This window comes from Oreochromis niloticus, linkage group LG23, assembly GCF_001858045.2.
Source record: "Oreochromis niloticus isolate F11D_XX linkage group LG23, O_niloticus_UMD_NMBU, whole genome shotgun sequence".
In the NCBI taxonomy this organism is placed as follows: domain Eukaryota; kingdom Metazoa; phylum Chordata; class Actinopteri; order Cichliformes; family Cichlidae; genus Oreochromis; species Oreochromis niloticus.
In genome coordinates, this window is record NC_031986.2 from 38,704,390 (window position 1) to 38,720,552 (window position 16,163).

Genomic DNA, 16,163 nt, shown 5'->3' on the forward strand with positions numbered 1-16,163 from the left:
TCAATTAACTGCATTTATTTAAAAGCTGTCTGATACGAAAACGGACGCTGAGCCAAAATTTGCATGTCACAAATTAATATTTAAACTGTATTAAAGCTCAGAGTGATAAAGCTTTTATTCTGCATCCCTTCAAACAGACGTCAGACTTTAACGTGTACGTGACACTTTGTTACATAATGCCAAAACCTCATCCTGTTCCTTCTCAATATCACATAATTACAATTTAATAACACGCTTGAGTAGACTTTAGATCCTGAAAGGACACATACGCTTATAATCCAAACCACTTTAAAGTATTTGTGAAACTTGTCTTTGTGATTTGTTTGGATCACTCTGGGTATACCAGCACTGTGACGCACCTTCAACATTTACACAGGAGCCTTTATCCAGGATGTAGTGTGAATGAACAGACACACCTCTATTTGGGAGCTATCCCGTGGTGCACCAAGTAGGCCAAGTCACCAGCTCAAAGAAGGACTGCTGCTTCTACAGGGATAATTCACTAAACCAGCCAGCAGTCTACTGATTAAAAGACCAGTTTTATAAAAACCCGAGAATAAATGACTTTCATACCATTATTGAGTTGTCAAAAATAAATATATTTTTGAGGGGAAAAAAGAAAGAAAAAACCCAACATAATTAAAAAAAAAGAAAAAAACAAAAGTCTTCAGTTTTAGTCTTTAGTTAATTTGGTAAAGCAACCAGTTTGAGGCTTTGGCGAATATGCCTATTGACAGTGACACATGCATGACTGCTTTTATTGTAAAACTGGTTCTTAACTTCTGATAAATACCACTCCTATCAAAAAAAACAGCTAAAACTGAAACTAAAAAAAAAGATTAAAACAAGACTCTGCAATCCAGCTGCAAATAAACTGAATCCAAAATAAATCAGCTACAGTAAAATGCAATAAAACATTTTAACACCAGTTGGATAAACATTTTAAAGTCATGCTGGCAAAGACAGTTTGCGCAAAAACACCATTGAGCAGCTAATTTTAAACACATTTTCAAAGACAAAGCCAAAAATGTTTGTAGTTCAGAATTTTTTCACCGTCATTCACTTTTCGCTTAGTTCTTTGATCTAGTAAGAAAAATAAAATTGCATAAACAGAAACAAATGCATGCAGCCCTTTGTCACATATCCAGATTGTTTAGTGTGATTTTGTGGATAAAGTTATTTATTTTCATTATTTTATTTTTTTTAAATAATTTAATTAGTTTTTGTTTTTTATTTATTAAATGCAACCAGTTTTCCACTATGAACATTAAAACTTCATACTGAAAAACCTGCTGAAAATCTTTGCACTTTCAGCATTCATGAACTGGACACTATAATTGTTACTGATTAAATGCCTAACCCAGGGGTTTCAAACCCAGGGCTCTAGATTCTTATGTGGCTCTTTTTGTCCATCTGGCTCCCTGTAACTCTGACACAAAACTAAATTAATATGAAAATGATCCTTTTAATTTTGCTGAAATTTAACTGCAGTGGTTAGCATGAATGCAAACACATAAACAGCTAGTCCTGAGTGCTACTAACCCAAAAAGTCAAGGAGAAAAATGGAGGATTTAACGGTGCTTTTTGGCTCCTCTGGTAAAGACTGCCAATGCCCAGCTCCTGCTGTGTCCCATATATGGAAATCATACATCGAAAACATACCACACTGAGTTTTGTATTAAAATCAAATAGGACTAAACCTAGTAAGAAGGGCATTTTATTTAATTTTCACTGAATGATGATGGCTTATAAATAAATACGTCTGTCTTACTTCACCCTCCACATTTCATAAATATGTTTATACTCATTTTTATAAGATTAAGGAACTATGTGAGGCTAAGGAAAACTAATTAAAAACTGAGCTGACACCCATGTTTACTGTTAAACACCACGCTTTAAAACTATTATAGCCAAAAATAAACACAAATCTCTACTAGAGAAAAGATCCCAGTAGCAGCAGTGACACTGTAAATTACTGCAGTAGTCCCACAGAGGCTTGCCGATGAGACATCAGGACCATCGACCCAGACCAATGGGACTGAAAGATGCACTCATGTGATAAATCCAATTTGATAGGAAAAGCCACTTTGCCAGTGAGAGTTAGCATGGGTGGGTGTGGATACAACAATACATGTGCATTCTTGGCCTGCATGGATACATCAGCCAACACAGCAGGAGAACAAAAACACATTAAAAATTCAACTTGGCACAAAGTGTACCAAAGTGCTGCAGCGTGGTGAAACATTTACATCTGTCATAGATGTTTCACTGCAAACTGGACCCCGGAAAAACCTAGAAGGGAGCCAGGTTTGAAAAATAAAAGACTGGAAAGTGACAAGTACGGTGATATGTTGATTTTTAATATAATAACAGCTTATCTAATCATTTTGGATTTAGTAAAGTAAAGAAGATTTGATGATACTCTCTTAATGTACAAGCTCCAGCAAAACATCTCTTTATCTTTAAAATTATCTAAGCCTTGTGGACAAAAAAGGCCTCCTGCTGGGAATTGCCGACAGACACGCTTCATGCATTAGAAGACCAAACCATACCAACAAGAAAAAGGGAGACAGAAATGGTCCCACACACACACACAAAACTCATGCATGAGAGCCTGTCAGTAGCAGCTAAAAGGTAAACAGTGAAGAGCAGTGAGTCAGAGGGGGGAGGGAGAAAAGAAGAAACAGAGGATTTTCACAGGGCGGAAAAAAGTAGTATCTTTCTCAAAAAGGGCAAGAAAAAGCAAAGGAAATGTATACGCCAAACTTGGAGTATTTACTGTATACAGCTATTACAAATGACCTGAGCTAACTGAAGATAGAACACCATCTTCTATGAATTATTTTAGACTCATTATATACTTGGCATATAATTTAAAATGTAAATTATTTGCAGTATTAATTACTCAGGAATTATAAACAATGTAACCACAAGAAGAAAAGGAGCTCTAGATAGAAAAGCAAGTGAAATGAATCCCCTCCCTAACCTTTACCATACAGGTAAACACATGCAGTGACATTTTATTAGTTTTCTGACGTACATCTCCACCCTCTGAATACTATTCTCCAATGCAGCAAACCGTAGTATTTTCTTTCAAACCACTGATAAAGCCTCAGGCTGTTGGCCCGTATTCAGCGCTCACTGAACGACTTCCCAGAAAATTATTATTGTGCAAAGAAGTTCCTCCTCATATCATCAGGTCTGAGATAAAATGTTTTAAAAAAAAAAAAAAGAAAGAGTTATGCATACATATATTGTGGGTTTTGAATACAACTGTGGTATATCACACTTTAAATGAGATTACTAAAATCTTTTCTAAGTGAAGGAAGTGAGAGATCAAGACAAAACTGAAACAGAGGTTAAGCCATCCTATTTGCATCTGCTTTTATATTTAGTTCAAGAAGGACCGAGCTTTAAGACACCTGAGATCAGCCATCTGCCTCTGCTTTATATTACTTTCAAGTCAGCCTTTATTTAGTTGACTAGTTTTTCCTCATGTATGAGAGAGTGCAGCTATGAAGGCCAGTGTTCTACTCATTGTTCTTGAGCTAAAGCTGCTAAACATACAGTGCTGTTGATTCATGAGCTGTGCAACTTTAATTATGCAGCACGCTACAAGTGATAGGTTTATGAACACCACACAAACCACAATTGTTAGTTGTATCCTACTGTTCTCTAGTGAACTTTAATTGCAATCAGAAATTGGAATTGGTTTCCACTGAGCTATTTTAACACAAGCTCTGGAAAATGTCAGGAAAAATCACACAGTACCCAAGTCTGAAGTTGCTCCTTCAGCATACAACAGGAATTACTCCATATCCGGTCTAGGGCAGATTGACAACAGCAAAAAATCATAATTGAAATTATTCTGGCTACCTGTAAAAAAACAAAAACAAAAACAAATGGATTGGTTGTTTTTAAAAGTCTCATTTCAGAGGTGATTTTTTTTTTAATGATTCAAGTGTAAAGCAAATAAAGAGATGGTGACGGGCACAGGTTCATCCAGATGGTTGCAGACAGGGACAAACCTGGTGGCTTTGTGCACCTCAGGAGACCTGCACAGAAGCCATGGGGACCACAAGAGAGCCAGCAAGTATCAGACACTCATGTCACAGAAAGCAGATCAGGTTAGAGACCACTGGAGCTTCGGAGACAACAATCAGGTGAAGGCAACTGTTAATGGACAGGTTTACCTAGCGCTCACAGACCTTGTTGATTAAAGGTTTCGTTTCCAGGCATGTTGGTTTGATCTTAACAAAGGAGAGTCAAAACTGCGGTAAATGAAAGGGCTGCACATAACTTTTAACGCAAGACAAGAACAACGTAAAAAACGGGTAAAGTCAGATTCCAACTGATGTGAACATTTGGGTTTTAACATGCAGCAACTCTGGGTAATGGCTAGAAAAGTTCAGGGCAGTTTTATATAAACTACATCACACCATCTTGTCTAGCACTGCCTTGATGGCACACTTCACAGTTGTTGACTGCTAAAAGAAAAAGTCCCAGCAGAAAGCATTAGCATACAGAGGGGTGTGCAGCTGGGACATGAGAAGGCTAGAAAGCAAGAGAGTTTTATGTGCTTATCAGGCTCCATGGCCAGTGGGCAGGAACAATGGCATGTGCTTTAGTGCCAGTTCAGCTCTGTCTCCTCACATAAAAACTAAAGCAACCAGCCCGCAGGCAAGACCTTGGCCTGATTCAACAACAACAAAAATTCGGACGGTGTTACTCAGATTCTAGTCTCTGGGCTTGCAGTAGAGGAGACAAAGTGAGATTACCTACAGCTTCCAAAAATCATGCATTCAAGCTGCGTATTTTGGCTGTGATAAAACAAACGCATTTTTAAAATGATCAGTTTAAAAACAAACGGCAGAAAGCAATTTATTTTATTCAATACTGACTGAAATAACAATGATCGAGCTAAACTTACTGGCGCTGACCTGTTTTTGTGAAAAACAGAAGCAAGAGGCGCATTGTGTGAAAGGTTTGGATTAAACTCAAGAGAAATGGCTGCGAACAATAGTGCCTGGGTTTGGTTTGTAACATGAAAAGGACGACTCCAGATTTTTCTTTGGCTTTTAGGTCAAATGTCATGTTTGCTGTGAGACCCTGTGATTGATTGATTTATTCCCCCTCTTTAGAAACCTGTTCAGTTACATTCCTCAACGTTTTAAATTCCAGCATTTGAAATCAATAGGACCTTAGCTGAGATAAGCTGCCTTTTCACTCAAAAATGAAGTGAAGTGTAAGAACACAAGTTAATGGAAGCAATAAGCATGTCTCCAGTTGGCATATTTCATAATGGAATCCCTTATATTGCAAAATAAATCTATTACTTATATATTCCTCCTTCCTACATGCATACAGTACTTACTGTACTTTATTTAGCAAGTTTTATTTTTATTTAGTTTGTTTTTTTTGGTCATTAAAGACCATAAACCCCCAAATTACTGCACCAAATAGTGAGTGAGCAGCCGCAGGCAGTAGCAATGTTTGTATTGCTAGAGTCACTAGAGTCCAACTTCTATAAAGAAGAAGGAAAAAATAAAATAGCAAACCACCATGTAAACTTATAACCCTTAAAAGCATCTTTGCAGACCATTCTTTTCCTATTATGCAAGTTGTGTTCACGTGGACAGATGAGCAGGTAACACATGTATGAGCTCATGACATTGTGCTACATTCTTTGAATCACAGACGCATCACAGTACAGCCATAAAAGTTCGAACGAGCCAGCTGATGAAATGAATAGCTGCGAGGAGGTGAGCTACAAGAACGCCCAGTAAGCATTATTGTCTTCTTTCAAGGCCTCCTTTGTAACCTTCCAATTTACGGTCCAACCAGCCTCGTTTCCCAGCTGAAACAGCCAAAGCACACAGAGTTTTTGCTGTGACATTTACTTACAGTTCCCAGTATGGGTGATCCGTGAGTGTGTACTCATGGTGCATGTGGGGAACATAAGGAGGATTGTCTTATGTAACAACTACCACCCAAAAGGGAACTTTTACAATGTGGGCAGAACACATAGTTCTTATAACAAGAAGGTCCACAAGCTATATCCTGACTTCCTTCTTTGTAAGGCACTCAGAATCCCTAACAGCAAAATTTGACAGAAACTGGAGCTCACAGTGAAGAAATATTTTTTTTTGTACAAAAGCTCTATTAAACTGATTTCCACTTCTGTCATTTTATTCTAGTAGAACAACTTTGTATGAAAGTGCTCTAAATAATCCTCATTCATCTTTTACTGGGCATTGGTGAAGCCCCTCAGTTTACCCACTATCCGAAACAAGCAATTTTAGCACCTCTCATTTTAAGAACACATTACACAAAAGCCAAATTCCTTCTGATTGGACGCCCCTTGAAAACAAAAGGTACGAGCATCAGGCGGGTGAGATTGCAAGTTGCATTTGCTAAACATCAGTAAATCCTCACTTTTTAACTTCGTAAAGTTAAAGCCTGAATCGGAGCATTCAGAGCAGTCTGAAGCCTGACACTCTGTCTCTTTCAGCTTATATAGAGTGAAAAGAAAATTATCTCATCTTATATCTGTTGAACTACTGCTCATTTTGAGCCTTCTATTAGGTTTTCTTCCTAGCAAAATATTTGCACTGCAAAACACAGCCTCACCCTCAGAGTTGCTCAAGGACTGGAGCTGTGAATTGGGATTCATTAGAAGCAGAGGGTAACTTAAAACCCATACAGTGCTCACTCTACAGGTGATTTAGGAAAGTAAACGGGTTGGACAAGAAAAAGTCTTGCATGTGTTCTCCTTCTGGGTTAGTACCAAAGCAAATGAACAAACACGTCTTTTGGAATCATAAGCAGATGCAAATAAAACACCACAGCACCCTGAAGTAATTTAACTGCACTCATATAATGACATATAAAAGTCCAAGTTAACAGCACAATTAAAAAAAAAAAAATTCATGTAAAAATCGTAAAAGTTGGTAGATTAAAATTCAACGCCATCGGCACACAACCCAATTTAAAAAAAACAACAACACACATGTTCAAAAACTTTGTATGTTTTGCTGATTTTGTAACAACTGGATGATTAACAATATCAACACTCTAATGGAATATAATAGAAAATCCCCAACTGATCACTTGGTTGCAGAGGTATCTCTTGAGTACTAATCAGGTTATATAATAATAATCTTTCTATGCCATCCTTCAGAAGGACAGAATGAGATGGTGACAATATATGCAGTAAAGGGCCTTGAGTACACACTCCAAAAATAAAATAAAGAAAACCTTTTGTGGATCTCAGGTAGTTTTACACAATATACAACTAAGAGAAAGATGCCAATTGTCTAACAGAAAGTCAAACAAGTTCTAACAGTTTTTAACCTGGAATAAATGCTGAACCACCAGACTCAGACAACATCTCTGTGCTAAAGTTAGCATCTAAATAGGAAGAAAATGCATATCTGGTAAGCTATCATTACAGATAATCAACCTGGAAATATGCAGTTTCATGCAAACGGTGTCAAGAGCACATGCACACACACGCTCCCCTCCCCTCAATGCTGATGTCAACAGTCTGAGCTAGCTTATTGTGGGCACAGTAAGATCCCTGTTGCTGACCACACGTGAAGGGGCAGCATGACACATGCAGAACACTTTCTGTTGTGCTTCTCTGAGCACTGCAGCATACAGATGTACTGCCAAGCAGCTTTAAAATACCCTATAAAAACGGACAACAATTCAACCACAAACACACAAAGAAATAAAATAAAAGCATAGACTCTGATCCATAAAAGAACAACAAAAACAACATCAGACTTGGTCATTTGAAGCAGGACAAACGGAGTTATTAAAAGCATCAGGTCAATGATCATGACACACCTACCCATAGAAACTTGTTACCAGCAATCTAATACAGAGCCCCCTTTTCAAAGCCTAAAAATCACAGCTGCCTTGGAGACCATCGGATTACTGCAAGGATCACATTCCCCATTTCTCTGCTCCTACCAAGACGTGTGAGAGTTGGCACAGAGGAGTGAGAAGCTGGACGCTAAAAAGGGTTTGCATTACTAATGAAGTTTGTACGTGTAGCAGCATTGTCATTAGTTTGTGGGAAAGTGGAAAAAGGGCCCATTAATATAGGCAAGCAGACACTTGACTTGCAAGGGCCTTACTGGAATATATAGCTTTCCTGCTATATAATATGTTGGGTCTTTACAAAAGAATATAAAATGTGCTTAAAATGACTGATTTAGGAATTTATAAATAATAATTCATAATCAAATCAAATTTGTGTAATACCTATGAAGTACCAGGTTTGCAATCCAAGAATAACAGCTCTTGTTTGCTTGCACCAATCAATAATTTTTTTTTAAATATGCAGCTCTTTTTCAAAGTATGCAACCCTATGAAGGAGCTACAGTAGACTATGTGCTGGAGTGCAAGTTTTACTTATTCATGAAGACTTTATATAAGACGAATGCCTGGTATGATCCATAAAACATGACTACTAAAATTCAATGCTATAAGGAAACGAGGACAAAAGAAACATGCTTCCTTTAACACTATAGTCATCTGGAACTTGGGTGTGAATCAAATAACCATTACAGTAACGTAACCAGAACCATTGCTGGATCTTGGAACACAAATATTAGGCGATTATTTCCTGGAAACTTACTATGCACTTTAAGTAACGTAAAATTTTCTTGTACAGCTTGAGAGTTTTAAATTTCCACCTCTACCCCAAGGGAGGCCTACGACACTGGAGAGATCATGTCTCTCGGCTGTCTTGGGAACACCTCAGTATCCCCCAGGAAAAGCTAAAAGCTGTGCTATACCTACAACCTGAGCACTGATAAGTCAAAGAAAACGTCCATCAAATGTGTCTTTATTTATTTATTTGTTTTTGAGGTTATTTAGTCTCCTAAAGAGCAAACTAATCTACATTCTCCTCTTATGTCTCAAATAAAGGGAGACTGACATATTTATCACAAAGAAACTACCAGAAGGGCAGAGAAAGCTGGACAGCTACCTGCTTCTGAGTCACCAATCTGGATAAAGGTGGCACTTTAGCCAGACTGCTAATCCCATTCCACAAACCCTGCGTACTGTTACCTGCTGCATGCCTCCGAGATTAAACAAATTCATGAGTTGTATTAATCTACCAGACCTCTGTGCGCACATACTTTGGAGAACAACTATCATTTTTAGGAGGGGAACTTATTTACCAGAATGTAATAACAGATCTCCAATATGTCTCTGTTAAATCTATGTTAAGTATATAGAAGTTCGGTGATTTTACAATGATTTTACATTAAGCTAGCTCTTGCGAGTATGGGATTTATTGTTTTATTTTTATCTGTACAATATACAAAGAGAGATTGAAGTTTTATATTTGTGGTAACTTATAAATTATTGGACAAATAATGGTAGCATTTCTTTGATTTAGCTGCTTTTTTGTTTCATATGATAACAACATGCATGTCATCCAGAGTTTTTATGAGCTGGTCAGACTGACTGGTCGATTTCAGGATAGCTATCTGGCATTGGAAAATAAACCGTCATGAAATATAGTTTAAATCAAGGGGAGATACACTGAATTTTTTAGCATTAAAAAGTTAAGAGATAAAGAGTTTAGTTGGCTACCTCCAGCTTGCCTTGGTGGTCACTGATGTTGCCTGACGAGTAGCCCGACTTTATTGGTTTTTAGGTTAGCTAGCTATGCCGCTAGTCAACAGCTGGCTACCAAACCTAACATAATTTAAGTCATTTAATAAATAAAGCTTATCAGTAAGTTGGGTACAAACAAAACAATTTCAGAGCTGTTCTTGGGATAAGAAAGTCCAGAAGACGCCACAGATTGTAACACGTTGTTAATGTTAGCTGTGTAGCAGTGGCATTGATGACTGACGGATATTATGCGGCAGAAGACACCAAGCAAGGCTACGTGGGGACGAGCATCACAAAGCCTGCTCCACCTATTGTTAGGACTGTGTTTTGCCTGACATGTTGATTATAGTGAGGATGTAGAATTGGATGTCGGTGAAAGCTTACCAGCACAGGAGAGCTACAATGAGGCACACCAACAAAACGCGCAGTCTCTTCATTATCTTCCCGCGGGGACCAACATCCTCGCTCCTTGGGGTTTTTTCTTCTAATGGATCACGGCTACACAACACACCGAAGAGAATCTTTAAGTACCTCTGTTAATTTAAACATGAAAAACAGCAAAACCCACACTTGAGGGGGTGCTATTTTTCATTATGCGGACCAGCTGTCCGCCTCTTTTTAGGCTCCTGTGGCCACTGCTGTTGACGAGTAGCTGGATCTCGCTATGTTCAACCCCCGCTGAAAAATCTAACCAATCAAATAAGCGTTGAGAATTCATAGCCCAATGAAAAGGCGTGTAGCGACACTAGTTTAGTTTGAAAGCCCCACCCCCTTCGATTGAGGATGAGTTGGTAACCGTGGAGCAGGACGCGTCAGTCTTGATAAGCAAATCACTTAAGCATGCAGTATTTAAAGTTATTGCTCAACAGTTCAGTGTGAAATGTGTCGACGTGAATATATAGTCCTAACATTTTTTTTTATTGTAAATTAACTTATATTTATTCAAATATGAGGTGCATGGATGAGGGTGAGTGAAAAAATTTGAACACTGTACTTCCTTCTTCACCACTGGAAAAACCCTTCAGGTAGTTAAACCCATAAATATTTTTTAAATCCTGGAAAATGGTTATCGGTGTTTAATGAGAAATGGGCTAATTATTTTTTTCTGACGACATTTATTATATATCATATAATGGGACATTATATTAACTGCAATCTTAACAGTTTCTATTGTATTTTTAGGCTATAAAGAAGCCAGAGAACAAAAATATTTGGTTCGTTAAAAACACATTTTACACTTTTACATGCTATTAGTCACGTTCCTACTTTAGATTTTGTTTAAACTCTGCTTTTAACAAGTTAACACGTCGTCACTTACGCGTTTGTGGAAAACAAATACAAGTACAAGTCTTGGTTTATTTCATTTACCACATTAAACACATTTAAAGTAGGATGGTTTTCTACGTACGCTCATACCGCATGGAACAATAGGACTACAAATCCCAAAGTGCAATTCCATTGAGGCACTGGATAATTTGCCTGACTTTTTTTTAATTGTGTGTGGTTTATTTCACATACTTAATAAATACAAAAAAAGTACATACACCAGATGCTTGGATCAACAGTGAAATAAAAAGGGTTTTTTTTTTTAGCAAATTATAAAACACATTTTTAATTTTTTTTATTTCGGCGGGGTCCTAAGCTGTCGCCAGTCTTCAGAACATTTTAACTAGAAGTCAACTTCGGGCGAAGGATAGCTAACAGCGGCTGACTGACCAGCACTGTGGCCGGCCTCTGTAATCACATTTCTGGGTCTTTGGGACTTTTAGTGTCATGGCTTTGACCATGAAGATGGTCCGGGCATTTTTGTGTGTCCTGTCCGTGTTTGTCTCACTGGTCTCGGAGAGGTTAGTGGTGCTGGCTGCCTTCTCTCAGTCTATTGATAGCGACTTCACGTTCACTCTGCCCGCCGGTCGAAAGGAGTGCTTCTACCAGACCATGAAGAAGGATGCCTCACTGGAGATTGAATATCAGGTCATAAAGCCTCATAAAATTGGGCTGTTGTTTTGGGGTTTGTATGGGGTTAGCTGGTCAACCCAAAATTTCACACTGCTGTCTGCCAAATCAAATCAGCGTTGACATATTACACTTGTCAAACCTGTTGATTAGATCTTTAGTTGTGGTACTTATTGCAATAATGGAATGTAATTAAGGCAATTTAGCCAGGTACACGTTTAAGGTATTTATACTTTCTATATCTAACTAATGTTCTACTTTTATTTCGAAGTGTTTTACTGGTAGCTATTTGCTTTACAGCTTTCATTTGACTAATGATTATTTTATCAGTTAAGCTACCGAGCAGTCCATACAAGTAAAGGCGTAGAGATATAAAAATGATCATTTTACTGGGTGCCAGAAATTCTGAAGGTATTTCTCAGTATTGTACTCGCAATGTTCAGAAAATAGTTGAATTTGAATTTTAAAAAGAGCTCAAATGGAGTCCACTTCAACCAGATACAACCGTAAAACTTAACTGTTACATTAAAATTTGAGTGATGCTTTTAAAACTTTAAGTATATTGTAATGATTTTGATAGTAGCTATTTTGACTTGTAACGGAGTACACTTAAAGTGTTGCATTTCTACTTTTACTTCAGTACAGGATGTGAATACTTTCTTTAGTTACATCATTCAAACCACATGCAGCCTACACTTGTTTACGACTGTTTTAAATCCAGAGCAAAAGAAGCAACAAGTACATTGGTTCACACCTTGATTTTTATATTGTTGGGAACCTGTTTTGCAGGTCAGTGTGCAGGTTACGCAGAGAATCGGAATCTATTCTTCCCGTGTAACGTCACAGAGTTTTAGTTTGTTATTTAGCTGCATAAATGTCAGACGCCTTACAAAAAAGCTAACATTCCTGACATTTCATGTGTTAAAACAAACATTAGTAAGCCACACCAAATGTGAATTTCTCAGGGGTTGAGGCTGAATGCTTCTTTGGCTTATTTTGTTTTTGTTCTTATTTATTACCCCTTTTTATATTGAGTAAGTTCCAATATCTTCATTATGCAAAATACCTGGACTGCTGAGAAAAAAAACTGCTGTTTTTCTCAGCCCCATTCACCTCTCATTTATTTCTATTCTCCACCATCCACAGGTGTTAGATGGTGCAGGCCTTGATGTAGACTTCACTGTCTTCTCTCCTTTGGGCCAACTGCTGTTCAGTGACTACCACAAGTCTGATGGTGTCCACACGTAAGTAACTCCGATCTTCTATTTAAAAACTGACATTAATAACTCAGGTGTTTGGGCAAGATCTTACTGCTTGTGCTTTCTTCCAGCATAGACACTGAGGAGGGAGACTACATGTTCTGCTTTGACAACACGTTCAGCTCAGTCTCTGAGAAGCTCATCTTCTTCGAGTTGATCCTGGACAACATGGATACAGATGAAGACCCAGATGACTGGAAGGAGTACGTCCACGGAACAGACATCCTGGACATGAAGCTGGAAGACATTATGGTGAGAGTTGGTCTTGTTTGAATAGATTTAACACATTCCAAACCTGTCGTTTTAATAGATTTGAATGTGTGAGCTTTAAACCTTAATAGCACTGATAGATGGTAGGTGGTTAAATTTGATTCAGAGTATGTTGGTTTTATACCCACTTGCATTTTTAGACTTTGTCCCTCTGTTGCTTGAGATATTTCAGAGGATCATTCGGGCACACAGGATGACACGGGGGTGCAAAGTGACCGAACACACTGCCAACAAAATAGCACATAATTCATCACATGCAAAGTTACACGAAGTGTGTCACAAGAAAGGACAATGTCATGAACTCTCACCTACTGGCTGAGGGCGGCCAATTGTTTCAGCTTGCACCACCCATTTGTTAGAAATAGCCTAAATTTGTGTCATAAGTCACATAGCCTTGTCATCTTGATAAGAGGTAGGAAATTTGTCCCCCAGCTGTTGAGGAAGTAGTTTTTTCAAGGAGGAAGGAACACCATTTCAGACTCTTACTCTGATTACCTGCTTTGTTTTTGTTTAACTTTGGTCAAGTAAAATTTACATAAAGAGCACAGTGGATCTATTAGCTTTCTTCTCAGATTCCCTCAGTATGACCTGCTTTTCTCCTCTCCTTCAGGACACCATCAACAATGTGAAGGCTCGGCTGGGTAAAAGCTCTCAGATCCAGACGCTTCTGCGAGCGTTCGAGGCTCGTGACCGAAACATCCAGGAGAGCAACTTTGAAAGGGTGAACTTTTGGTCAGTGGTCAATCTCATTGCTATGGTTCTGGTCTCGGGGGTTCAGGTCTACCTAGTCCGCTCACTGTTTGAAGATAAACGGAAAATTCGAACATAACACAACCTGAAATGGAGTGAAACAGAGAGACTGACAGTTGACAGTTGCCCACAAAAACCTTATGGATTTTTTTCAGCTGATTTCCCCTTTTGTGACTTTTAATCAAGGATGTCATATACATATATATATATATATATATATATATGTATATAGAGGCAATTTACCACAGTTGTTGCTCTGGTCTTTTAGGCCGTTGCAGCTTGAAGGAAACCCCAGGTTTGGAAAAACTTATGACTCTCAACTTTACATACAACCTAGCTCTGTCTTTCTTGAAAAAACATGCATCTTGTTTGATAGTTCCCCCCAACTGCTGTAGTTCATCAGTGAAAGAAGCACATTTACAGTGCTACTAGTTTTCTAATGGAGCCAGGCCAAATGCAAAAATGTCTTCTTTTTTTCTCCTTTTTTTTATAAAAATTTTATTTCAACATGGGTTAAGCTAAACTAGATGAAGGAATGGTCTGGGGCCTGTTATTTCTGTCAGATAGGAGTGAGAGGTGCTGCCAATCTGTTACTGTGTCTTCACCTTAAAATAAGATGCCTTATTCATTTGGATTTCGCTCCCAGCCTTTTGCCTATTGGTGAGGCCTTTGAATACTCTTCTTATTGCCACAAACATTTGTTGTTACAATTCAGCCACATGTTCCCCTTCATGCCAATACTGAAAATACAGGGCTGCACTGCAGTGCTGCTCTTTGGCACCCAAAAGACTGCAAGAGAAGGAAACGGGCATCTCCAAATCTCTTTATAACTACTGCCCTACTCTTCTCTGCCGTGATTTGTGGACTTGTGGCTTGAATGGCTGCCAGCCAGCCAGCGCTGCCGCTGTGAAGCCTGTCTGCTGCTGCTGGGTGTCTGCTTACAGCCACCTACTGTGTGAAGATGTTGAGCCTGCCCGTCTCTCCTGTGACAGAAGTCTATTTCTATCTGAGTGACATCTGGAAGGTCATTGCCACTACTTCAATGCACTGGTTGGTTTAATATGCACAAGCCATCCTCTACCTTGTGTTTTTTTTTTTTTCTTTTTTTTTTTTCTTCAACATACTTTTCCAGGTCCTTGCACTGTCTCAGATGAACCACATTTTGGCAAACACAAATGGGTCCACAGTCTACACGGGTGGAATAACACCAGTTTGTTACCTGTTACTTGTATTGTATTAATCTGCTACTGCGGTTGTAGTTTGTATTGATGTTTATTCATCTCTAATGTGGAACCCTGGCTGCTCACTGCCTTGGCTCGATGCTTCATGTTGCAGTCTTCTGATTTTTGCCAAGTGCTGTAAGGTGAAGATCATACAGTGAGTTTATGCCTTTGTGATTTACACTATCTTTTGTTAGAAGTGAATAAAACCAAACTGAGTAGACCAATTGGTTTACAGTTATGACATTTTGCCACACGGTATGTGCATATGTCAAACACAAATTCTTTGGATGCCTATAATAATATTGGATGTCTGGTTGTGAGAAATGGTCATCATCTGCCTCAGTTTCAGTGCTTTTCCCTATTCTCATGTATGGTTGCTGTCACTGGTATTTACGTACTGTATGTCTGGATTCTAATAAGTGACGTATTGGTAATAAAAATATTTTTTGATCAATTTTTAACATGCTTTCAGAATTCTACAGAAACAAAAGAACAACATTTTTTAAGCATTTCTATGTTACCGAGTAATAAAAGTTTGTGTCTACAGCTTCATTGTCTTTGAGAAATGTTTTCTTCCATAAAGCAGCAGTGGCAGAAGAGGGAAAGTGGCATCATATTTATTTAGCTAATGTCCTGCAGTTGTAAATGTCTGCAAATTAAACAGCTTTACCTTTTTTCTGACCTCTGCATTCTGTTGTGTGATATTTCATCCCAAAGAGTGATACTGTGATTCAAATGTGGATTAAAAACAGAAATTATCTTTGTAATCGATGCAAAGCCATCATATTCGATGCTCAAAGTGAGAATTTTTAATTTTTTTGGTTAACATATGCTAATGACAGTAACATCTTTCAAAAAAGGTGAGACAAGGGCAACATCAGGTGAAATGTTCCCACAGCTAATTAGGTTTATTAGTAATAGGGATGGGTATTTGGGAAAAAAAAAAAAGAAAAAAAAGAGCATCCCCTAGAGAAGTGTTGAGTGTTTCAATAGGCTTAGGAATACTTTGCAAACTACAGCATGCAACCATGCAAGGTGTGCTGCCTCTCTTGGCCCAGGACATTTC

At 38.3% G+C, this 16,163-nt stretch overlaps 2 protein-coding genes across 6 annotated transcripts in view; one reads left to right on the forward strand and one right to left on the reverse strand.

Annotated features, from left to right (window-relative positions):
* suco (SUN domain containing ossification factor) overlaps window positions 1-10,301 on the reverse strand; it is a 43,965-nt gene extending 33,664 nt beyond the window's left edge. For 3 of the 5 annotated variants that reach the window (XM_019351486.2, XM_019351484.2, XM_019351483.2), the window contains exon 1: window positions 10,024-10,301. In XM_019351486.2, the coding sequence (XP_019207031.1) occupies window positions 10,024-10,076 (53 nt within the window). In that variant the 5' untranslated portion in view covers window positions 10,077-10,301. The remainder of the gene's footprint in view (window positions 1-10,023) is intronic. The other 2 variants (XM_019351487.2, XM_025903164.1) reach the window with 1 other exon arrangement.
* A 957-nt stretch (window positions 10,302-11,258) lies between these two features.
* tmed5 (transmembrane p24 trafficking protein 5) lies at window positions 11,259-14,092 on the forward strand. Its single transcript, XM_003439903.5, has 4 exons — window positions 11,259-11,613; window positions 12,742-12,839; window positions 12,926-13,106; window positions 13,735-14,092. Exons 1-4 carry the CDS (start codon window positions 11,413-11,415, stop codon window positions 13,951-13,953), a joined length of 699 nt encoding a protein of 232 aa, XP_003439951.1. The 5' UTR covers window positions 11,259-11,412; the 3' UTR covers window positions 13,954-14,092.
* Window positions 14,093-16,163: the final 2,071 nt, after the last annotated feature.